Source organism: Schistocerca gregaria, chromosome 5 (genome assembly GCF_023897955.1).
Source record: "Schistocerca gregaria isolate iqSchGreg1 chromosome 5, iqSchGreg1.2, whole genome shotgun sequence".
Lineage (NCBI taxonomy): Eukaryota > Metazoa > Arthropoda > Insecta > Orthoptera > Acrididae > Schistocerca > Schistocerca gregaria.
In genome coordinates, this window is record NC_064924.1 from 10,671,481 (window position 1) to 10,698,012 (window position 26,532).

The following is a 26,532-nucleotide window of genomic DNA, read 5'->3' on the forward strand; positions in this document are numbered from 1 at the left end:
CCAGCCCGCTTCTGTGTCTGCGGCTCCTCTCGCCACTCCTGAATACCTTACTGTTGCTTCTTTATAGTTTCCCATTTTGTTATTAGCAATGCCTTAACAATTCCCCGTTTTGTTATTAATAATGAAATTCACACTTGGTTTTACTCTTGGATATAACAGAATGCTCTGAAACTATAGGGATTTTGCTTTAAAACTAAAAGAAAACGGACTACGCCTATATCGCGGAAACAAGACATTTATTAAAATCGCGGATATTTGTTTCTTTTTAATAGATGCTTGCTTATAAGAGCTCCAATACAATTGTTACAGTGAAGTGTTTTCTTTCGTATAATGGAAGACACTTGCGGCGGAGGTATGCTGGAGTCATGGCGGTGTGTTCCATAGGAGGTCGCAGTTTAGACAAAAAGCTCACAGTCGAAGTAGCTGTCTTTTATCTCGCTTTGTTCTGCGACCTAACTGACCACCTGCACCACACAGCCACATGCTCTGCTGGGGGCGGACTGAACTGAAGACTCTGCTCCTGGGTATGACGGGGGCTGTGTAGCAGTAACTGCCTGTTCCGCAAGGAGCGGACGTTTTTTCCTGTCTCTCCGAGAACTATGTTTAACAGATTGCAGGAAACATCCATCTTTGACTGACTTCTGCAGTCCGGAGGCAGTACATCACTGCCACCAGATGGATATCTTTGTGGACCAGGACTGACAAGATAGAACAAGGGAGAGGGAATAATGAGGGGTGGTAGGGGGAGGTAAGACCGGCTCCTAGTTGGTTAGTCCGTGACCGAACATCGAGGAGACTACTCTTGCAACTGCCGCCCCTCTCTCCTGGCGCAATATTTTTGGGTCGGTTTTTTGCGGTAGTTGTGTTATTACGCCGATTTTCCCCAATTCACACCACAGCTGTTGCATTATGACCTATTGATTACGAGTGCCGGTTTTTTTGACGACAATTTTCATGTGTAATTAGAACAGTGAAGCAGTTGTGGTAGCGTGTATTGGGATTCTTGAATTTCGATTACGTGGGTTGCAGGGTGATTGTTGGGCAAGGTAGCGAACTCTGATGTCAAACTGCGATGGATACAATCGTCAGCTGTATGCTTACATGTAATACTTGTTAAACTCCTCTCCATCCAGCAACAGAATCTCGTCAGCTGTACATAATTCCCACCACCAATAAAGGTGGTACCTTTCACTCCAGAATTTTCCCCGCCAGCTTTTACGGGGATCTACCGTCCTATGTAGATTTTGAGTACATCTGCCACTAGTTTCCAGTGATACTGTGAAATTTTTTCGTGGCAAGATAACACCAGTTGTATGAGATCGTCAATTTATGAGCTGTATTGCGATTTTAGGTGCATATAAATGTATAATTAGGGGTAATCTTTATGATTAACTACGGAATTTGGACTGATTTTTACTTCAGTTTCCCAACCAAAGTAAACAAAGTACCCTAACCGAACATTTCTCCATTTCTCTCCTGCATCTGGACAGTTTCTATGTATTGGGGGTTGCAATTGGCTTTTTTGCGCCAAATGACCATTGTTCCTGCCCCAGAAAGGAATAATCGAAGGAAGTGGAGAAGCCTTCCACATATTTTACCAATCCATTCTACTGGTCACCACGCTACTTCTGAGATGTCTTTGAGTGCCAACCATGGCTTAACATCATCCTGAATATGTCATCAGTTCTGTCAAAATGTTTTATGATCAACGTTTGAGATATTTCAGTCAGACATTATGTTCGAAAGTAAGCGAGTGGCATGCAGACAAAGCAAAGTGGGCGTGTGTGAGCTGAACAGACCACGAAAGCAGTGTGTAGCCGATCGCTGAACGGGACAGTACTCACTGAGATAAAACTTGCACAGATGTGAGCATTAAGTGTGTGTGTGTGTGTGTGTGTGTGTGTGTGTGCGTGTGTGTGCGCGCGCGTGTGGCTGTGTGAGTGTGTGTTTAAGATTTATAAGCGCTCAACAACGAGATTATCAGCGCCCTTACAATCAATAGAGAGCTCATAATGCGAAGGACATTTCATAAATAGTGCACAGATGTGTGGATTGTTTGATGCAACAACAATGAAAATTACGTCAAATGTAGCTGGGAGCTCGAGGAGGAAGGGCGTGTTTTTGTTTTCTCACCGTATACTCTAACATAAAACTGGCGAGAGACAGAAGTGAACCTTGCGGGAGTCCCGGGTACTGTGACTGTTGAAGACCAGCGGCCGTACACCGAGATCGAATCCTTACGCGGCAAAAGCCCGACAGATGTCCACAGTGCGTTAAGTGAAGTTTGTGGTGTGTTTGAAGTGGACAGCAGTACAGTTTCGCGATGCGTTAATCGTTTTTGTCGTGGTCGAATGAGCATAGATGTTTATCAAAGATCCAGAAGGCAAAAAACATATGAACTCAGTGTGAAACTTGTGGCAGATGCTCTTGGAGAATATACAGTGCGATTTGTGAGGAACTATCTGAAGCAACGGGAATTCCTCCAAAATCAGTGTTCCGTATTCTGTCAAATGATCTGCAGAAGAGAAAAAATTCTACGAGGTTGGTCTCACACTCTTTGAGTGCTGAAGAGAAGAAGAGACGAGTGGACATTGCAACCTTGCTCAAACAATGGTGACCGTGAAGATCTAGGATTCTTACGTCTATGATAATATATGGATTGCAGACGTAAATCGGAGTTGAAATCACAGTCTAATGAGTGCATAGCTTCAGAGTCTTCACGTCCAAAAAAGTTCCAACACCCAAAATCAAAGCGCAAGCAAATGATGATCTCTGCGTACGATCATCAAGAAATCATCATGTAAGGTAGAATCTCATGTGGGACAAGTGTCACAGGATTGCATTATCGTAAATTCATGCAAAACCTGCGCAGAAAATTGCACAAAACCCGACTTCAGTTGGTCCAGGCTGGGCGACTCCTTGTCAACGACAATGCTCGCCCGCGCGTCAACAGTGGTGGGGCCCAGAAACTGCGCGAATACGGATGTGAAGTGTTGCCGCATCCTCCCTATAGCCCGGATATGAGTCCACCAGATTTAGGCTTGTTGCCAAAGTTGAAAAAACCTACCCTTGGACGTCGTTATCCTTCTCTAGAAGAGTTTTGTACCACCGTTACCCGAACCTTTCGACACATGAACAGAAGTGCTGTCGTGGATGGAGTAACAAAAATCGGAGCCGTTAGGGTTCAGTCACAGAGAAGCAGGGAGACTATATTGAAGGACTGTGAAAATATACCAGAAAAAAACACACGTAAGCAAAGAAAAAGTGTGCACTACTTTTAAATGTCCGTCGTAAGGGTGCTAGATAGAAAGGGCGGCTTTCAGCGACATTCAGATGCAACGATTGTGATTTGAATACGAAACTTCCTGGCAGATTAAAACTGTGTGCCGGACAGAGACTCGAACTCGGGACCTTTGCCTTTCGCGGGCAAGCGCTCGACCAAGTCTGCCAGGAAGTTTCATATCAGCTCACACTCCGCTGCAGAGTGAAAATCTCATTCTGTGATTTGAATATGACAGTCATTGTAGTTATGGGACAGTTTGTGTATGACAGTCTACATGTTGATGCAAAAAAAGATGAGATTGTTGTAACATTTATTAACAAAACTTCGGGCCCATATTACATTCAATGTGGACACTACGCTGGCGGCTGACCGCGGGCGCCCTAGCGCCTCTTCTCGAAGCGCAGCTGTATGCCGGTGGTGGGCAGCAGCAGCACGCCGCGGCCGTTGAAGGCGAGCCGGCGCGGCGTGGCGGCGGTGGGGCGGACGCTGAAGCGCGACAGCACGCTCGCCAGGCCCACCTTGGACTGCAGCTGGCCCAGCCGCATCCCTGCAACACGGCGACAAGCACCACTTACTCGGTTCCTAGTTCTAAGCAGACAGTATGCTAGTGGCCCAGTGAGTCTCACACTGATCAGTCAGAACATTATTTCTGCCGATACAAACCCGTCCAGGCGACAGCAGCGTCGTCTGGCGAGGCGTGACTGCTAGTCAGGTAGTACCAGTGGGCGTGTAGGATGTGGAAGGCACGTGAGCTATCTCAGATAGTGATGGTCCGCAAGCTCGGCACGAGCGTTTCGGAAATAGCGCGACTTGTCGGGTGTTATAGCATTGCTGTCGTAAGTGTCTTGAACACATTAGTTAGTTAGTTAGTTTGTTGCATGTTCCATTGATCAATCGCACGGTACGGTAACCGTTATCATGTGGAAAGTGTCAAGTGCACAAGAAATACACACACACACACACACACACACACACACACACACACACACACACACACACACACACACACACACATAGGGTTGTTACAAAAAGGAACGGCCAAACTTTCAGGAAACATTTCTTACACACAAATAAAGAAAAGATGTTATGTCGACATGTGTCCGGAAACGCTTAATTCCCATCTTACAGCTCATTTTAGTCTTAGGGAGCACGGAACATTCCAGCCTATGACTCGCGACTGGGGAAGACCTAGAACGACGACGACACCTGCGATGGACGAGGCAATTCTTCGCTCAGTTGACGATAACCCTAATGTCAGCGTCAGAGAACTTGCTGCTGCACAAGGTAACGAAGTGTTCGTATGCTTCTCGACAACAGATTCGGTGACCGATGGATTGGTAGAGGCGGACCAATTCCATGGCCTCCACGCTCTCCTGACCTCAACCCCCTTGACTTTCATTAATGGGGGCATTTGAAATCTCTTGTCTACGCAACCCCGGTACCAAATGTAGAGACTCTTCGTGCTCGTATTCTGGACGGCTGTGATACAATACGCCATTCTCCAGAGCTGCCTGAGCGCATCAGGGATTCCATGCGACGGAGGGCATGTATCCTCGCTAACTGAGGACATTTTGAACATTTCCCGTAACAAAGTGTTTGAAGTCACGCTGGTACGTTCTGTTGCTGTGTGTTTCCATTCCATGATTAATGTGATTTGAAGATAAGTAATAAAATGAGCTCTAACATGGAAAGTAAGCGTTTCCGGACACATGTCCACATAACATATTTTCTTTCTTTGTGTGTGAGGAATGTTTTCTGAAAGTTTGGCCGTACCTTTTTGTAACACCCTATATATATATATATATATATATATATATATAACAATACAGAGTTAAGCAATAATATTTGTTATTTATCCCATTACCTTAACTGGCACAATATGCATATACTATATTTATAGATTTATTCATTCCTATTCAAGACTTCATCTATGGTCTAGAAGGAGTTGTCAAGGAGATATGATTTCAATTTATTTTTGAAGCTATATGGTAATTTGTCGAAAATTTTTATAGCAGCATATTTTACCCCTTTCTGTGCCAAAGATAGGTTGAGTAAAGGATAGTGTAAGTATTTCTTTTTTATGGTATTATAATAATGAATGTCACTATTGTTTTTAAATTGGTCCGTGTTTTTGAGAACAAATTTCATTAGTGAGTAAATGTAGGCCTATTGTGAGGCTGTTAAAGAATTTCCAATCTTTTAAAAAGATGCCTACAAGATGTGCGACTATGAACCCCACACATTATTCTAAGCACTTTCATTTGAGCACTGAATATTTTTTGTCTAAATGTTGACTTACCCCAAATAATTATTCCGTATGACATCAGAGAGCGAAAGTATGCAAAGCATTTTCTATATCCTCTATTCTCATCTATGTGTACACCCAAAAACTTAGTATGCTCTGCCCTGTCTATAGACTGACTTCTGTTGATGTGTTATATTTATTGAAGGATCTGTACTTTTTGTAGCAGAAAATTGGATATACTGTGGTTTTTCAAAGTTTAGAGCAAGCCCATTTGCAGAAAACCAATTACTCACTTTTTCAAAGACCTTATTTGTATCTATTTCAATTGGAGTTTCTCTTACCGGGTTAATAATGATGCTGTATCATCAGCAAACAGTGTCAGTTCAGCTTCCTGTTTCAGATAGGAAGGGAGGTCGTTCACATATATCAAGAACAGAAGGGGACCTATGACTGATCCCTGTGGAAGACCTAATGTAATTTCACCCCTGTTAGATTAATTGGCAAATTTATTTAAATCACTTGGCCCATATAAGGAAACTTTTTGCTTCCTGTTCTGTAGGTACGACTTAAACCACTCATATGCTATTCCATTTATACCACAGAACTGTAATTTCTGTAACATAATGTCATGGTTCACACAGTCAAATGCTTTGGACAAGTCACAGAAAATTCCTAGTGGTGACATTTTACTATTAAAAGACACTTATGTGGACGCTGAAATTGTATATTGTTGTCTCAGTGGAACATCATTTTTGAAATCCGAACTGTGATTTACTAAGTATCCCATTACTGTTGAGATGGTTAACCACTCTTGAGTACATTACTTTCTCAAAGATTTCTGAAAATACTGTAAGCAAGGATACTGGCCGATGATTATTAACATCTGTGGCGTCCGCCTTTTCGTAGAGCGGCCTGACAATGGCATATTTTAACCTGTCTGAGAAAATACCTTGAGTTAATGATGCATTATATATGTGACTCAAAACATCAGCTGTAATTGCTCCACATTGTTTTAACATCTTATTAGAGATGTTATCTGCTCCAACAGAACATTTATTTTTAAAAGATTTAATAATTTTACTTTATATATATATATATATATATATATATATATATATATATATATATATTACAATACAGAGTTAAACAATAATATTTCTATTATTTACCCCATTACCTTAATTGGCACAATATGCATATACTATATTTATAGATTTATTCATTCCTATTCAAGACATCATGCCGATCATGCATGTGCTAATGTTAATACATGACATGCGCAACTACTACTGAAATGGCCTAGAACCACTCGGCCACCCCGGCCGGCCTCATGACGACAGGAGTGGCATTTCTCGACTCCGTGTCACGAGGCCAGGAGTATGATCGAGTAGTTCGAGGAACACAGTGGCGAGTCAGAACTGATGTGCTGGTCCCCAGCTCGCCAGTTCTGAACCCGATCGGACACATCTGGCATGTCACTGAAAGTGACGTTAGAGGTCATCGCCCCCTCCCCGGAATTCACGGGAATTAGGTGACTTGTGTCTGCAGATGTGGTGCCTATTCCCTCCATTAACCTACCAAGGCCTCATTACCTCCATGCCACTTCACATCGCCGCTGTTATCTGCGCCCAACGTGGACATACCAGCTGTTAGTTGGGCGGTCATGATGGTCTGGTAAATCAGTCTATGCGTATTTAAGGCCAGTTTGTAATTATGTGCAATGAAGTGAGCGTGTTAGCACGTTTGAACTTTAATGACAGCTTTATCATCCACAAAAATTTCAATATATACACTAATGGCCATTAAATTGCTAGACCAAGAAGAAATGCAGATGATAAACAGGTATTCATTGGACAAATATAATACACTAGAACTGACATGTGATTACATTTTCACGCAATTTGGGTGCATAGATCCTGAGAAATCAGTACCCAGAACAACGGCCTTGATACACCTGGGCATTGAGTTAAATAGAGCTTGGATGGCGTGTACAGGTACAGCTGCCCATGCAGCTTCAACACGATACCACAATTCATTAAGAGTAGTGACTGGCGTATTGTGATGAGCCAGTTGCTCGGCCACCATTGACGAGACGTTTTCAGTTGGTGAGACATCTGGAGAATGTGCTGGCCAGGGCAACAGTCGAACATTTTCTGTATCCAGAAAGGCCCGTACAGGACCTGCAACATGTGGTCGTGCATTATCCTGTGGAAAGGTAGGGTTTCGCAGGGATGGAATGAACGGTGGAGCCACGGGTCGTAACACATCTGAAATGTAACGTCCGCTGTTCAAAGTGCCGTCACTGCGAACAAGAGGTGACCGAGACGCGTAACCAATGCCACCCCATACCGTCACGCCGGGTGATACGCCAGTATGGCGATGTCGAATACACACTTCCAATGTGCGTTCACCGCGATGTCGGCAAACACAGATGCGACCGTCATGATGCTGTAAACAGGACCTAGATTCATGCGCAAAAATGGCGTTTTGCCATTCGTGCACCCAGGTTCGTCGTTGAGTACACCATAGCAGGCGCTCCTGACTGTGATGTAGTATCAAGGATAAGCGCAGCCATGGTCTCCGAGCTGATAGTCCATGCTGCTGCAAACATCGTCGAACTGTTCGTGCACATGGTTGCTGTCTTGCAAACGTCCCCATCTCTTGACTCAGGGATCGAGACGTGGCTGCACGATCCGTTACAGCCTTGCGGATAAGAGGCCTATCATCTCGACTACTCATGATATGAGGCCGTTGGGATCCAGCACGGCGTTCCGCATTACCCTCCTGAACCCACTGATTCCATATTCTGCTAGCAGTCATCGGATCTCGACCAGCGCGAGCAGCAATGTCGCGATACGATAAACCGCAATCGCGATAGGCTACAATCAGATCTTTATCAAAGTCGGAAACGTGATGGTACGCATTTCTCCTCCTTACACGAGACATTACAACAACGTTTCACCAGGCAACGCCGGTCAACTGCTGTTTGTGTATGAGAAATCGGTTGGAAACTTTCCTCATGTCAGCACGTTATAGGTGTCATCACCGGCGCCAACCTTGTGAGAATGCTCTGGAAAGCAAATCATTTGCATATCACAGCATCTTCTTCCTGTCGGTTAAATTTCGCGTCTGTAGCACATCATCTTCGTGGTGTAGCAATTTTAATGGCCATTAGTGTAGTTATTCTTTTGCTCTGTCGAAACATTATTGCGATTAGTAGATTATCTGATCGTTTGCGTTGGTATTTGAATTGCCAGATAGGATGCTTTCGTGTCTTATAGAGGAAAAATTATTAGAATAAAGCAGTAACTAGGACATTTCTTGCCAATAAAGTACATCTCTCAGGTTTACAAAATTTCAGATGAGCACTTTATGACATATAAGTCAGTTTGTTCGAGAAAACAGTATAAGATCCAGATATCGATTCTCTTTTAGAAAAACCGTAATTGCTTTCATACACTAGGGTGCAGCAGTTAAGCATAGTTAAAATATATAATCATGTTTCCGAAACACCACGACGGAAGATTTCAGAATGCGGTACGGTAATGCAAGAACGTTTGGAGTACAAGAGAGCAATATGTAAGATGTGCATCTGAAGAAAAGTGACAAAATGGAAAAATAGTTGAGGCGCGATATTGTTACAGGTTCCATATTTGCTAACGAAGCAGATGACGTGTCAACAGTCGGTTCAAGAACTATAATGGAAGACATTGCCGACAAATAACGAGGTAGAAGCACCAGGGAATAAACGTCCCAGTGAGTAAGGATCCCTCGTTCAGACATCATTGCGAAGAGTACAAGATATGAATCAAGGATGGCGTTGTCAACTAAAGATAACCTAGTCACATAAACGGTGAACACTTGACAAGTATGCAGCAGACGATAACTTCAGGATCATCGTTTCTTTTTGGGTCATCACCCATCTGAGAAAGTAGTTTTGCGGCACTATTCGTGAATAAAAGCTTCACTGGTTTTTCGCAGTGTCAGGTTTGTATGTTATCTCTAAGTTTCGAAGACTTCTTGTGTCCTATCCGTCAGGAGTTTTACGCAAGTCGTGTGGTGCATTCTTTCATCGGCCGAATTACACGATCCTGTCATATTAATGTGACCTCCGGCTATGTTCAGTGTCAGTGTGCAACAATCACACACAGGCGATGGGTGTTGGCGCTAGGAGTGGAGGGCACACACAGGTGAAGCGTGTCCGGTGGACGCGGATAAAAGTCAGTCGTTGTCGTAATACGGAAAGCGAGCGATTTATCTGACTTCCAAATGGGCATGGTTATTAGCTTCCGGGCCACGGATGGAAGCATTTTCGAAACGGGTGAAGTGCTGCTACGGTTACAGTAATACACCGCGCATGGCAATGACGCTATCCAAACCAGCGCTTAGGCAACTATGGCACACAGCGAGCCGGTGGTGAACGACGGCAGTTTGGGTGAGTAGATATGCAGCTGCAGAATAACGCCAGCCCAGATAAACCAAGGGGCTACCAACTGTGTCTCCTCAGCGACCATTCAGAGAACGTTGTTGCATACGGGCCTCCGCAGCAGGTACCTGGTTCACGCACCCACGCTGACTGCTGTTAGTCGCAGTGAAGGTTGGAATTTGGACGTCCACTGAGTGGCGAAGGGAAGTCTTATCAGATGAACAACCATAACTTAAGTAACGTATTATCAACTTTTTCGTTTCTCCCCATGACTATTTTTATCTCTAATTGTTTTCTCATGTAATTTTGTTATTATTTGTATTATCAACTTTTCGTTTCACCACATGACTATTTTAATCTCCACTTGTTTTCTCTTCTAATTCTGTTATTATTTGGATCAACTTCTTGTTTCTCCACATAACTATTTTTATCTCTACTTATTTTCTCATGTAATTTTGTTAATTATTTCATAATTTAGTCGCACTTCCATTTTTAATTAGCAACCAACTATCATACTTTAGTTGTTATCCTTATAAGTACCATTAATATTGTCAAGTAGAAGAAGGTGAAATTAGATGAATGCCGAACACCAACTTCACTTAACGAAGGTTTATTCAGCACTTGTACATACAAGAGCGCGGAGCGAACTGCCTCCAACTAGAACACATACGGTATATATACAGTTACAGAACATTCCACTACAATGATTCTTGACATTTGTGGATACTTCTAGAATGTACACGAACGGAATATAGAAATTAAAAATTTTACAGTTCAGGTGTGTTTTGAACTCGTGTACCTCCATGCAACAGCTTAGTACCATAACCACAACACAACGGTGAGTGTGATTCGCAGCTTCTTCTGCGACATTGCTCATTCCTTAAATGAACAGCGTCTCGGTGTTACGACCTAGTCCGGGAACGAGTCATCGGTCCAGCATACTCTGGCTCCCAATGACTGATGTTCGCCCTGGCGGTGATCATCTTAGAACTTCCTTTGCCGCTACGCTCTACGTCACCTTTCCGCTTGTTGCCTGTCGCTGGAGCTCCGAATTTACCCTGGGTTGCAGGATCCTTTTAGGGCTTCATTCGAAGGACGTGGACCGTATCTCTGATCTTTCGTGGTCTTGTGTCGGGGTAGAAATCTTCAACTTCGTAAGTAACATCAGACAACTGTCTTACAACCTTATAATGTCCAAAGTAGCGCCTGAGAAGCTTCTGAGAGAGACACTTTCCGAACAGGAGTGAAGATCCAGAAGAGGTCACTGGGCTGGTAGACACCAGGGCGGTGGATCGCGCCATACCTTCGGCGATCGTTTTCTTGAGCCTGCAGCGTGAGGAGTCGAGCTAACTGGTTAACACCTGGCCGATGTGGTCGTCGTCCACGTCATCAGGACGTAACCGAAACACAGTGTCCATCGTCGTAGTCGCCTCACGCCCATGCACCAGGAAAAATGGCGTAAATCCTGCGGTGTCTTGTTTGGCGGTGTTGTAGGCAAACGTCATGAAAGGTAGCACCTCAGCCCAATTGCTCTGCTCAAAATTGACGAGCATTGATAGCATGTAGGCCAAGGTCTTATTACGGCGTTCAGTAAGCCCGTTAGTTTGCGGACTGTAGGCAGTCGTCATGTGATGAGTAATGTTCCACCGACAGTTTATCTATGTCACAAGATTCGATTGAAAAACTTTCCCGCGAGCCGTAATTAACGACTTTGGGGCACCGTGTTTTAATACAATGTCTTTCACGACGAATTTGGCTACCTCGATTGCTTCGGTTGTTTCCACGGCTTTTGTAATGGTATAGCGTGTCAGATAATCAGTGCAAACAATAATCCATCTATTGCCACTAACAGACGTCGCAAATCGTCTGAGGAGGTCAATTCCGACACGCTGGAAAGGCGTTTCAGCTGGTGGAATTGGCATGAATCGGCCAGGTGGTTTCTGAGGAACTACCTTTCTCCTCCGGCACTCTCGACAGTGCGACACTCCTAAATAAGCCTCGCCAGAAAAATCTCTTGCGGATCCTATTGTATGTCTTAAGAAATCCTTAATGTCCGGTCTCAAGTGTGTCAAGGAATTTCTGTAGAACATCTAAGCGCGTGCGTATAGGAATCGCTGGTAGCCACCTCATTCCAAACGGATCAAAGTTTTTCTTGCAAAGCAATCCATTAACTACCTTAAATTGTCCATCCACATCCTCTGACCGATTTAAGGTAAACATAATTTTAGATATCTTGGTGTCGTTCTGTTTAGCAGAGAGATCCTGGAGTGCAGCGAGACAGTCACTATCTTCATCGCCGGTCGGAGTGGCCGAGCGGTTCTAGGCGCTACAGTCTGGAGCCGAGCGACCGCTACGATCACAGGTTAGAATCCTGCCTCGGGCATGAATGTGTGTGATGTCCTGAGGTTAGTTAGGTTTAAGTAGTTCTAAGTCCTAGACGACTGATGACCTCAGAAGTTAAGTCGCATAGCGGTCAGAGCCACTATCTTCATCCTGGTCACGCAATGTGCAGACATGCCTGTGGAGTGTGCCTTTTGCACAAAATGGTCAGCACTGCGTCTGTGTGACTAACAACCCTAACGCAGGTAATGCATACGGACAGAATATACGTAAATTTCAGCAAACTGTTCTGTACAGCTAGACGGGAAAATTGATTCTCAGTCATCCGGGAAAGGTAACTTCCCCCACCATAAGCGCTTCTCGACTTTCAGTTTACAGACAGACAATACCTGTTTTGTCCAGTTCTGTTATGCGAGTGGAAAACATAACTTCACTGAGCTCGTGTTTATATGGCGCGATTATTTTCAGTTTATTGAATGACTACCTATATGCTTTTGTAAGTGAGATATTATGTGAGAAAGCTCAACAACCGGAGCTGTCAGCTGCCCACCACAGTGAACAGCCCTTCCCACGTGTAAAACGCTGTCAGTATGTGTTCGACAATGCTGGTCCACTGGCTTTTCGCAGCATGAGGCATAGCAAACGCATCACCCCAGCCTCAGCACTCCCAAAATCTGAAGAGGACCAGTAGCTTCAATCGTCTCTCTCTGCAGAACAATTAGGTCACGACAATGTCATAGAACTTCATACACAGGATGACAATTATTGAACTGTATGAATAAAATGTAAACTACGGCGTGCACACTCTTTGTTCAACATACAAACATCACTACAGGTATTCGCATTTAGGTTATGACATGTTCGATATGCCTGCCATCATTGGCGATGATGTGGCGCAGACGAATAGCGAAATTCTGGATGACCAGCGGAAGTGTAGGAACACTGATGCTATCGATGACCTCCTGAATGGGTGTTTTCTACTCAGCAATGGTTTTGGGGTTATTGCAGTCGCCTGTGATCAGATCCGGAGAATGTGGCCTCAGGGTACCCCAGAGCCAGAATGCGGCCCCCAAAGTGCTCCTCCAGGACATCAAACACTTTCCTGCTTCGACTGGGTCGTGCACCGTCTTGCATGAAACACACCTTGTCGAAATCAGGGTCACTTTGGGTAATGGGGATGAAATCATCTTCCAAAACGTTCACGTACCGTTCGGTAGTCACCGTGTCATCAAGGAATTTCGTGACTGGACATTGCACACCATGCACTTACCCGTAGAGGGCGAAGAGACTTCTCGATTGCGAAATGCAGATTCTCGGTCGCCCAAATGTAGAAATTTTGCTTATTGACGAACCCATCCAAATGAAAGCGGGCTTCGCCACTAAAACCAAATCAAAACGCGCATACTAACTCCCATCATGGCCCGCTGCCAACCGTGCAGTTTGAACGTCTAACGCAAACCACTTAGAAGTTGTGATGAGTTTATTTCATATAGTCAATAACTGGCACCCTGTTTTTAACATAAGTCAAGCAACGCATTGCAGCAGATTACTGTTCCAGACTTGAATGTGACCAGTCCCATTCCATCAGAAATGTTGACACCCCCTAGCAACTCACTATATAAGCTCCAGCATTTCTTGAGTGGAAAAGATTTGTGCAGTCCACAATTAATAGTAAAAGAAGTACTGTAGCTTTGTGCTCATTCATTAACTCACCAACAATGACTAAAACACAGTTACATGGCTTTACAATACCCTGACAACAATAGACAGTAGCAAGGTGCCAAATACTTCAATCCCATCTCTTTCTCACCAGTTCTACGATGGCCATCCCACGCCCGGGTTCCCGGGTTCGATTCCCGGCGGGGTCAGCGATTTTCTCTGCCTCGTGATGGCTGGGTGTTGTGTGATGTCCTTAGGTTAGTTGGGTTTAAGTAGTTCTGAGTTCTAGGGGACTGATGACCATAAATGTTAAGTCCCATAGTGCTCGGAGCCATTTGAACAATGGCCACTGAAAATATCACAATGCAAGTTAAACACATAGAAACCAGTTTTACATAAAAGCTCACTTAACCACTGCAGATGAGCAGACATTCAATAAACTGAAAATAGCTACACTATATAAGCTCGTGACCAGTGAAGTTATACCGTCTATTTACATAAGAGAAATGGAGGAAATGCTGGAGAGGAATAGTTTATCTGCAAACTGAAAACCGAGAAGACTTCGTGGTAGTGAAGTCAACTTTCCCAGACGAACGCCACAGCTATCGTACCGGGTGACTAAGAATCAATTTACCCTCAAGGAGTATAGAACAGTGTGCAGGTATTTACACGGATTCTGTGCACATGCGATAGTATTATTGCTAACTCATATTTGATTTCCTTGTACCTTTAACGCACCGCCTGGGCATGTCTGCAGACTGTGTCGCCAATTTTTCATAAGGGGGGACCACTTGCTCGACCTTCAGTTTGCAGGCCTGTGAAGAACGGAAGTGCAATGCGGCGACCTTACTTCCCCCGCACTTCTAGCCCACAGATCCTCACTCCCCACCAACCAGTTTCACCCACGGAACACGATCTGTCCCTCAATACAACTCTACTACACTTAGATGTGGTACACATATTTGATATTTGTTTTTAATCCACTTCATTTAAAGATTAGGAAATGTTTTTAATAATCTCCGATTTTTTCGTCCCCAGTAATTTGGAAATTGTTGGTCCTTTTATTTTAAGAAATTTATTGCAGTTTAATTTTGTATTTTCGGTAAAAGCCGCGGTTTCAGAGTTATTCAAGAAAAACATAAAAAATGACCTTCAAACGCCTCCCACTCCAATGCTTACGCCCCACTGGTCAGGACTTTTAGTGTGTTATTCATGACTCTCCCTCCTAGCAATGAGCAAAATTTTGCGACTACTCATTTTTACCCCTAATGGATCTTTTTTGGGCTTCGTTGACTTGGCTGTGGTTATTTTTGTTGATATCAAGGAAGTTTTTCTAATTAGTTATGTTTTTGTGTTACAGACTAGCCAACTACCAGGCGTTCAGCAGGTATGTATTTATTCTAATCGTATGCGTCTCTCAGTCCACCTCAACCATCCAATCTTCTCCTACCACTCTCTCTATCCACCTGTTGCTCCTCCCTCTCTGTCCATTTGCTGCTCAGCACCGTGTCCGTCTGCTCCTTCGCTTCTGTCCATCTCCCCCCCCCCCCCCCTCCCTCTAAATCCATCTCCTCCTGTCCCCCACATCTCCTCCTGAGCCTCTCTATCTCCTCCTCCCCCCATGTCAATCCCCTCCTCCCTCTGTCCACGTCTTTCTCCTCCTCCCTTCTGTCCATCCTCTGCTCTCCATCTCCTCTTTTTCCGCCCATTTCTTTCTCTCCATCTCTCTGCCCACCTACTCCTCCCCTCTATTTCTCTGTCTCCCTCTTCACCTATATCTGTGTCTATTTCCTCCTTCCCTCTCCTATCTGTCCATCTCTCCTCACTCCATTGTCTCTCCGCGATATCATCCCCACCTCAAGAGGAGGTTGCTGCCTCTTAGCACCACAACATTTCTTTCCACTTAGTAAGTAGCGTGAATATCAAGTTTGGATGAAATTGATCCAGGAGTTTGGAAGGAGTTTTATATCCTCCACTTTGCTTGCTTTCGCGCATCTCATATACATTTTACATATATTTAACATATTTCGCACATATTTGTACCAAAATTTCTCTTGTATCTTTACGAATTGCGCCTTGCAGTTTCGTTTTAACGTAGCTGAATGTTTATGGCGTCACATTTCCTGAACTTCGTGCCATACAGTGATATAAATTTCCAGATATATTCAGCGGCATATATAGATACTATCTTCGAAATTTTGTTCCGAATAGAGTCAGTAGCAGAGAAGTAATAAATTTTAACGCCATCCCTGATGCAGTTGTTTTTCACACATCCCAGTGTTTATGACGTCATAACTCCTGAACTATGAGTCGTACAATGTTGTACTTTATGTGGTACATTCTTTGATATATGTAAATAATGTCTGTAGAGCTCGTCTTGAATACAGTTTGTAGTAAACAAGTAATAAATGGAAACGTCATGCCTGATGCCGCAGTTTTATCGTATGAACAGCGAAAATGCATTAAGTGATAAACGTTTTTCCCTTTCACCATTTTTTGGGGTTCGTTAGCGACAAAAAGTTTCTTTAGGGTTTGAAATTATATGAAAAGTTTGTTGCAAGTAACTGAGTGCTCTCATTCCCAAGTACTGTATGAATAGCATCTGACAATTCGCGTGTCGTGAGCGCACTCCGTTTTCACCTCCCATTCCTTTGATAGGCAGGTCGTTCCCATCCCAACAGCGATTCTTTCCAGACCATAAATGATACGTGTACCAAGTTTCGCTTAAATCTGTCCAGTGGTTTAGAAGGAGATGTAAAACACAGGCATATACATACATGCGTACATCCATTTTTTTAAATGTATAGGTTTTTAATTTGGAATATAGTACATTTTAGGGAATATTTTGTATCAACATTTCATAATCCATCGGTTACGCTGGGTACGATCATATGACGATATTATTTCAGACTGTTGAATAAAAAAGATAGCATTCATATTGATACGAAAAGATTGCTTACGGTAACGAGATACACATAAGAGTTAGGCATCAAAGTAATCTGCCTCAAACGTACGAACCATATACAATTATTTTTGTATGCTTCCCCTCAAAATTAGTGCTTGGGGCGCTACACGCTTTCAAACTCATACTGTCAGTTGTATAATAAATGGCAATTTTAGAATTTCATCCCGCTTGGGTAAAATTTCCGTGGACGACCAGGCAAGTGACTGATTACTTACGAAACGGTTACGTACAGGATGTGACAGTCCGGTTCTCGAAAATATCACAGCACAAGCATCACTACAGTCACTGACCATCATCGCTTGTAGGTGTCACATCTGCTGCGACAAATGTCTATATGGTCACGTCCGTGTTTCATACGATCAAGGTTGCTCGAAGACAAATTACGTGACCACCATATGGCTATGTCTACTTTATCGGCTCTTCAGTGTGCATGTGATCTTGTAAGTTGCGTCAGGAATCGTGCCCTTGCTACCTAATCATAATCACAACTCATCTCCTCGAATTCCTAGTAGCTTAGCAGTGTCCATTCATCAAAGAGACGCATCCGTGCATTACTTTTCTGTTGCTGCTATCCGCGTCTGCAACAAGCTTCTGTGCAGTCTGGACACAGTTCAGTGGTCTGTTATATATTTAAGAAAACCTAAAGCACTTCCCTTTGTCACTTCACAACGTTTCCCTACCAGACTGCCCGTCTGACCGCTCCTGCTGCCCCCCCCCCCCCCCCCCCCCGCCCCATGCGACTGGACTAGTCCACACCACAAGGGGCCTTCTGTCCCCTTCCTCTGGCTGCCCCTCTCCCTCGCCTTCTCTCACCTCCAGTGCTGCCATTGGCTGCCTGTAATTTGTCTTTGTTGTTCTACTTTTTGTAAATGAAAATTAAGTTGTTTTTTGCTGTGGCTACTACTGTTTTAAATACACTGCGTAAAAGAACTAAAGGATCTTCCTGTTTGGCTCAAAGGTACCTGCAACCCTCCTCTGTCAAGGTGAAGAGCAAACAGCAAAGTGACGACGCGTGTGAAACAACAGCCAGGGCTCAGGAGCTTATGTGACGCGTTAGGCGGGCCAGTTGACGTCACTCTGGGACGAAATTTCGTCACAATTCTGACTGCCGGCACTTTGGACGTGCTGTCGTCCTGTCCGCATCTCACTCTCTTGCACTAATAAAGTGACAGAGGGTGCCGCTAACTTTCCGCACTTTGGCAACATCCTCGGTGTCACCTGCACACTTTTGTTGAGCACTTTAAAAATGTGCCTGCACAGGGATAAACCTACGCACCTGTGGGCAGGAAAATCCTTGGACACCCCTGAAATTCTGCGTACCCGCAATCAGGCATGAGAACAGCAGTGTAGTGCCACTCAGCTGAAGGGTCGCCCGCACGCTGTCGCCTAAGAATCGGTCGAGGGTTCTCCCTCTACAGCTACATTTTGAAAGAGCTCAGCAGAGATGTGTGAGTGGCACTGAGGCTGTTGGCGAACTGGGTGATCTTAGACAGACCCTATTCCGTTTCGTCCGTGCATTTCCCAATGTCTCACCTACCCGCGATCAAGCCACAAGAGGGTGCAAAGCAGAAGGACTGAAACAGCATAAAGACCCTTTGCTGCTTCGGATCGTGGTCAAATTTCGTCGAATCTTTTTGAATGGTCCCTTGCACCTTGCAGTTTCACCTGGTATACCAGAGCAAAACTGCAGTCGAACTACACTGCAAAGAGGTAAAATCACGTTTAATAATATTGCAGCCTCACGATACCCTTAGAGAAGGGTTGAATCGTCCCAAAGCGCGCGCAGAGTCAAAGGCTGTCAAGAACGTCGTTCTCTTGCACATCGTACGGCCAGCTGTCATTTAGAATGCGAAATATGTGCAAATGAACACCTGAAGGGAAGAAGTGGTTTCATTGACGGCCTTTACGCTACCACCTGAGGCCATGTCGTGTCTATTCTGCGGGAGGGGGGAGGGGGGGGGGGGGCGTATGTCTGACGTAGTTTCCTCGGCTACCCGTGAGAAAACATCTGGGTGTCGTGATTCTGACATATCACAGAAGCATCAGGAGAAAGGGTGAGATGTGGGCAAGATAGGTGTGACGACTTTGCATCGTGTAACACGCCCACAGTAGCGTCGGGGAGAACTGTCGAGAAATTTGGTACCAATGTGACATCATTAATCCACGATACAACTGAATATCTGAGCTCCGCCCTTTTTTTGCATTTGCCGACTCCTCGCTGTTTGAATGGAGTCTGCGACAGAGAGTGACGCTGAAGGGCGACACGCTTTTCCACAGTTACAGAGAAAGACTGTAGTCACGTTTGAGCCGAATTTCTAACTTCTACATCTAGATCTATACTCCGCAAGCCACCCAATGGTGTGTGGCGGAGGGCAATTTACGTGCCACTGTCATTACCTCCCTTACCTGTTCCAATCGCGTATGGTTCGCGGGAAGAGCGACTGCCGGAAAGCCTCCGTGCGCGCTCGAATCTCGCTAATTTTACATCTCCTCTGGAGATATAAATAGGGGGAAGCAATATATTCGATACCTCATTCAGAAACGCATCCTCTCGAAACCTGGACAGCAAGCTACGCCGCGATGCAGAGTGCCTGTCTTGCAGAGTCTGCCACTTCAGTTTGCTGAACATCTCCGTAACGCTATCACGCTTACCAAATAACCCTGCGACGAAACGCACCGCTCTTCTTTGGATCTTCTCTATCTCCTCTGTCAACCCGACCTGGTACGGATGCCACACTGATGAGCAATACTCAAGTATAGGTCGAACGAGTGTTTTGTAAGCCACCTCCTTTTTACCAGTGTTTGTTCCACCATCATATAATCATACAATAAAGGATCCTTCTTTCTATGTATTCGCAATACATTACATTTGTCTATGTTAAGGGTCAGTTGCCACTCCCTGCACCAAGTGCCTATCCGCTGCAGATCTTCCTGCATTTCGCTGCACACTACTGCATCATCCCCGAAAAGCCGCATGGAACTTCCGACACTATCTACTAGGTCATTTATATATATTGTCAAAACCAATGGTCCCATAACACTCCCCTGTGGCACGCCAGAGGTTACTTTAACGTCTGTAGACGTCTCTCCATTGAGAACAACATGCTGTGTTCTGTTTGCTAAAAACTCTTCAATCCAGCCACACAGCTGGTCTGATATTCCGCAGGCTCTTACTTTGTTTATCAGGCGACAGTGCGGAACTGTATCGAACGCCTTCCGTCGCGTTGGGGCACTGACGGGATTTCGAGTAAGTGATCCTCAAATTCTTTTGCGTGCTGCATTTACGATTTGTGCCGCCGTTATTTCCAGTGTTGGATCCCAAATGAGGTGCAATACTAATCGTAACATGAGCGTTGCAGTGAATTTATTGGAAAGCATGTAGAATCCGTTTTTAGTAGTTGTAAAGTGCCTATGGCACTCACCTTCCTTGAAAAAAAAATACAAAATGCAATAAATAGGCGAATCGCGCACAAAAAAACCTGAGGAATGTATTCTGTGGATGATCCTCGCTAGAAGAAAGGACACATTAGTGAAACATGTGCTACAACTTTCAGGACTAGTTTATTTCATGTTGGAAGGAGCAGTATAGGAAAAAAAACTAGTAAGGACACACGAAAATTATATGCAAATTAGATTACAGTACAGTAGTTACGTATAGATGAAAAGGTTAGCACAATGTAGGAAAGAATGGAAGCTAGTTTTGTAGTAGTCCGAAGTCTGATGGCATAAAGAAAACACAGCTGCAACATATGGTGAAAGACATGAACGTAGTTGGAGGCGCAGCAGACTAGATACAGTCAGAGGAGTTGCGGCCTAAATATAGTGAAAGAGAGAGTGGCATGGATATAGTAGAGGAGCAGTAGCTCTGCTATAGTGAGAGCAGTAGCAGCCTTGCTATAGTGGGAGGAGCTGTGGACTGGATATAGTAAGAGGAGCAGTGGTCTGGATATAGTGAGAGCAGCAGCGGTTAGAATATAGTGAGAAGAGCAGAGAATATGATATAGTGACAGAAGTAGGGGCCTGGCTATAGTGGTAGGAGCAGTGGTATGGATGTAGAGAGAGTGGCAGTGAACTGGATATAGTGAGATGAGCACTGGCTGGGATACAGTGAGAAGACAAGAGAACTTAACATAGCGGCAGCCTGGATATGTGTAGTGAGAGGAGCAGCGGCTTGGATATAGGGAGAGAAGCAGTGTCCTGGATAGAGTGAGAGGATCAGTAGCCTGGATGGAATGAGGGGAGCAGCAACACAAATTTTGTGAAATGAATAGCAGTCTGGAGCAACCGAGCTCTGAACAGTCAGACTGATTGATTACTGCTTGATTGATTGACCAATTGATATCCTTCTTGGCTATGAATCAGCTGCTGCTAGATGTAACATTGTCAGCGAGTTATTACTATTATGGCGCAGCACCTTGACAGTGAAAAGAATGTTGAACAAGAGAAAAATACGATGCCAAAACATATTTGCACTAACACCAGCAAACTACCAACCTATGCAGATGCGAGGGCCGTCTCCAAACGGCAGGTAGACGTAGGGGTGCCTCTTGGCTTTCTCCTCCTCCGAAAACCTCTCGGGGTCGAAGCGCTCAGGATCTGGGAACACCTCTGGGTCATAGTGGAGCCCCAGTAGACTGATGATGATTCCCGTTCCTTTCTCGATGACGACGTCGCTGTCTGGTATCTTGTAATCTTCCATGCAGTCACGGTTCAGAATGGGCAATGGTGGGTACTTCCTCAGCGTCTCTGTTAGGAAGCATAATAGTAGAAATATAGAACGAAAATTTAACAAGAAGATGTTGGACAACTTTGTATGTAATATGTTAGCTTAGCGTAAATACTTACTTGTGTGGATTAATATATAATGGGCAACACACAACACGTGTTAAATATTTGTTCACGCAATGGGGACTGGTTGTGGCAAAATGCACAGCCTATGGAAACCCAGGAAAAGACCCTGTTCTGTATATCCTCGATACTCCAGTCTTCCTGTAAGTGTACCTGACACAGTGAGTCGTCACATTGACTCAGAAAGGTTAATCATGGGCTGTAGCTGAACAGAAGAGGTCCTACCACAATCGCAGAATTTGATAGAGCCCAAATTTAATTCAATAACCGAAACGTGTTGGGTACTTTTACTTAATCAAATAAATTTTGGTACTTAAATCAGCAGAAAAGGATATTCATGAGCAGTGTTCACGCAATGAGAAAGATATTAATCAAGAAAATGTAACGGAACTGAGCCGTGTCACGGCTCAGCATTTTGATTTACCCGCGAGATTATTTCACTTGTTTTCACCGCAGTGATAGGAGGCTTGATCGCTGAGCGCTGGTGCGCGAAACAAGAGTTTTTTGGAGGACGGCTCGGTCGGTGTATGGCGACAGGACGGAAGCGGCGGGGAGTCAACTGTGCCTGCCGATTAAGGACTGCGATGAGTGCGGCTGTTTGCGAGCATGTGGGGAGGACGGAATGCTCGCTTTCTTAGCGTGGTTCTCCATGACCAGCTGTTGTTTGTTGGGCCTAGCACTCGAGTGTAACAGGAAACTGCACTGGTGTGGTTCTAGTCACCTGGCTAAGGCCGAAATTTTTATATACTTTTACTATATTTCATGATCATTACTTTATTATGGGGTGGTACTTGTAGCCAACATTTTGAAACACTTCAGACAATATCATGTACCAGGTGTCTACTGTGAATAATTCTTAATTTGTTTCATAGTGTATGGAACGGTATCCACTATCATCGATCATTTTGTGAAAGTCCTGACTAAATTATTATTAAATTAGACTTTGTTAAAATTGGTGCGTTTAAATTTCAAATTTCCTAATTCTACTAATATTGCTTGGGGTAAACCCATCTATTTCTTGACATTGCCGTATTTGTGTATTAAGTTGTGTTTCTTCTAGAGACTGAATTTATTTTGGTGAAAATTTGCTAGGTAACACAACTGTCGTGAAATTGAAAACTTGACAGCGTTTACTTATGTCACCAGTCGTTAATGTTATTTCTGTCTTGTAGCTTACTTAACTCATATAAAATAATTTAGAAATTTTGTGTATTTGTCACGAAAGGTGAACTGATGTCACATGACGTTGACATTTGTGTCATGGCCACATTTTTTTTTAGCAAGCAGTAGGGAATTTGTTGCACTCTTGCCAAATTGGATCATAAGTTCAATATTTTTCTGGTGTAATAGTTAATCTTTGTACATGTTGCACTGTTGTACGATATAATATATTTTTTACTAACAGTACCTTTATGTAATGTTTCATAATGGGGCTGCATGTTAGTCTAGAGAATATTTTTTTTAAAAAAAAATTATTGCTAAAATTTCCTTTTACACTGTTAATTGTATTAACTTGGATTTATAACCAATTATTGTTAAATAAATTTGTGTCAACTAGTCTTGGACCAAATGAATGTCCCTAAACCTTCCCCATCCTGGCTCTGCTACCGTCTGTACATAACAGGAATAATGTCCTTCTGTTGTTGAGAAAGGATCAATATGGTTGACAGAACCAAAAGACAGGGGGAGGGTATATATATATATATATATATATATATATAGAGAGAGAGAGAGAGAGAGAGAGAGAGGGGGGGAGAGGGAGAGAGGGAGAGGGAGATAGAGAGAGAGATATAGAGATAGTGGGAGATAGAGAGAGAGAGAGAGAGAGAGAGAGAGAGAGAGAGAGAGAGAGAGAGAGAGAGAGAGAGAGAGAGAGAGAGATAGAGAGTGGGCAACACCTCGACTTGTCGCTGCAGACTGAGTCTGGCTCTTCCTGACACGATCGCGTAAATTGTGAGAGAAATGTACACCTTGCGAACTGTAGGGGTCATGAGCTGTCAGAGCAGTGTGTGAGGTCTCCCTGCCTTCCAACAAACTGGTGCCCAGGTGCCCTCCCTGCCATGAGAGGCCAACTGCGCTGGGCACTGACTATGCGACGTGGACGTCACTTGTTGACATCTAGTCTGCTGGAATCCCGCAGCAGGTCGCACGCCCTGTGTCGAGGCTGCTCCGGGAGCCTGTCCACGTTGGCCCTGAGCTGAGGCCATGTTGCCCTCCGGCTGCCCATCACCCACGGCTCCACTACAGCCCCTCGCGGTCGCTGTCATCAACACTTTGGCGACTGTCTGCACTGCTCAACGCCACTTACCATCATCCACTACATTTACATCTACATCACTACTGTGCAGTTCACAACTGAGTGCCTGGCAGAGGTTCATCCAACCACTTTCACACTGTCTCCCTGCCGTTCCACTCTCCAACAGCAAGGGGGAAAATCGAACACTTAAATCCTTCCTTGCGAAGTCTGTTTCTCTTATTTTATTACAATATTCATTTCTCCCTATGCAGATAGGTACCAACAAAATATTTCCGCATTCGGAGGAGAATGTTGGAGGGTGAAAATTCGCGAAAAGATCTCTCTCAAATGAAAAAAAAAAACGTCTTTCTTTTAACAATACCCAACATCACTCGAATATTATATCCGTGACACTGTGTCCTGTTTCGTGATAATACAAAACAAACTACTCTTCTTTGAACTTTTCGGATATCCTTTGTCAATCCAATCTGGTAAGGATCCCATACAGCACAACAGGACTCTAGCGGAGAAAGGATAAGCGTAATGTAGGAAGCCTCTTTAGTAGACCTGTTACATTTTTTAGCTTTCTGTCAATAAAACATAGTCTTTGGTTTGCCTTCCCCACAACAGTATCTATATGATGGTTCCAATTTAAGTTGCTAGCAATTTAAGCTCCTAGGTATTTAGTTGAATTGACAGCGTTTTGATTTGAGTGATATGTCACCTAAATCGTTATGCAATTTGTTTTTATCCATTGATGGCTTTACTAGATGGTAAATGGCAGCATCATCTGCAAGCAGTCTAAGATTGCTCAGAGTGCCTCATAATCGTTTATACAGGGTGAGTCAGGAGGAGAGGTACATGCTTTAAGATGTGATAGTATTAGTGATTCTGAACAAAACACTTCATGTGGACACATGCCCGTTTAATATCACTTTTGAGCGTTCTTCTTTAATAGCTCGAAATCCGCACACACTAACGAAAAAGTGTCTCAGTGTACAATCAAACTAAATTCGCTACAAAAAAGGTCCTATTTATTTTCTGTCTAGGACTAACAATTTCCCCGGAAAGGTCGCGAGAATATTGAAAACCTCGCGCGACGCGCGTGCGCTGTAGCTGAGGTGTTTCTTGTAGGCCAGTTTGAGGTAGGTTTCCGGCTCGATAGACCACAAACATCCCCTATCAAAATGTTCGTCTCAACTTCCTCTGTATGTTAATGTGGTACGTTGTAAACAATGTAATGAATAATACAGAAAATAAATAGAAATGTACATAAAAAGTGTTGTATCTCGGAAACAATTCGGAATAGGTCATATATCGACATCAAGTTTTTTTATTCACAATCACTAATGCTATTAACCGCCAAAACACGTACCTTTCCTCCTGCCTCACCCTGTATAAATCAGGAGCTACAGAAGGCCTGTATTACTTCCTTGAAGTATCATATCTATTTTACACGATGACTTTCTGTTAGTTACCACGAACTGTTTATCTTTTCAACAGGAAATCTCGAATCCACTCGCACAGCTGAGACGATACTCCAAATCCATGCAACTTGATTACAAGTGCCTTGTGAGGGACGGTATAAAAAGCCGTCTGGAAGTCTACATATATGGAATCAATTTGATATCCTTTGTCGGTATCACTTATTACTTCCACATTGCCTAAAATTCCGCCGGCCGGGTGGCCTAGCGGTTCTAGGCGCTACAGTCTGGAACCGTCGCAGGTTCGAATCCTGACTCGGGCGTGGACGTATGTGATGTCGTTAGGTTAGTTAGGTTTAAGTAGTTCTAAGTTCTAGGGTGTTCATGGTGTGGGTTCCTGTAGTCATGTCCTAGTCCATGAACCACGGGCAACGTATGAGTGGCCAAGTAAGTGGTCCCGACATTCGGGATACCAGTTACTTTGGAATAAGGCTGGGCATCTCAGACATATTCTGAGTCGTGGTCACCTTTGTGCTCATATGGCAAAGACTACCAAATACACCGGTTAGTCCCTCAACCGTTAGGGGTAAAACTCAATGGGACTCGGGGCAAGTAAGGCTAGCAACCTGCTTCCCTAGTACTTTAAATATGATGCTGGCAACAATTAGAGCAAAATGCCTCGGACCTTTGGTGACAGAGTCCCACCTCTAACTGACAAACCAGGGACTCCTAAGATACGACTTGGCAAACAAATGGTAATGAGATGGGGAGCTATTAATATCAATGGGGGCTACTCTGGGAAGAAGGTAGAGCTGACACAGGCTGCAAGTAAGATGGGGCTGGACGTTTTAGCTGTTAGTGACACTCGGGTAAGGTGTGAGAAAGAAGAGGAAGTGGGAGAATACAAGGTCTACCTGTCAGGAGTCAAAGCAGGAATAGCACAATGGGGTGTAGGGCTTTACATCAGGAAAGAAATGGAACCCAGCGTAGTTGCAATAAGGTATGTAAACGAACGACTGGTGTGGATAGATTTGACAGTGTCTAGCAAGAAAATTAGGATTGTGTCAGTATATTCGCATTGTGAAAGGACAGATCAAGATAAGATG

General features: G+C 44.1%; 1 protein-coding gene across 1 annotated transcript in view; it reads right to left on the reverse strand.

Annotated features, from left to right (window-relative positions):
* Positions 1-3,578: 3,578 nt before the first annotated feature.
* The window catches only part of LOC126273151 (cytochrome P450 6k1-like), a 159,497-nt gene continuing 136,543 nt past the window's right edge, over positions 3,579-26,532 (reverse strand). The window contains exons 7-8 of the mRNA XM_049976604.1: positions 21,413-21,664; positions 3,579-3,830 (exon numbers count right to left, since the gene is read on the reverse strand). Coding sequence (XP_049832561.1) covers positions 3,664-3,830; positions 21,413-21,664 — 419 coding nt within the window. The 3' untranslated portion in view covers positions 3,579-3,663. The remainder of the gene's footprint in view (positions 3,831-21,412; positions 21,665-26,532) is intronic.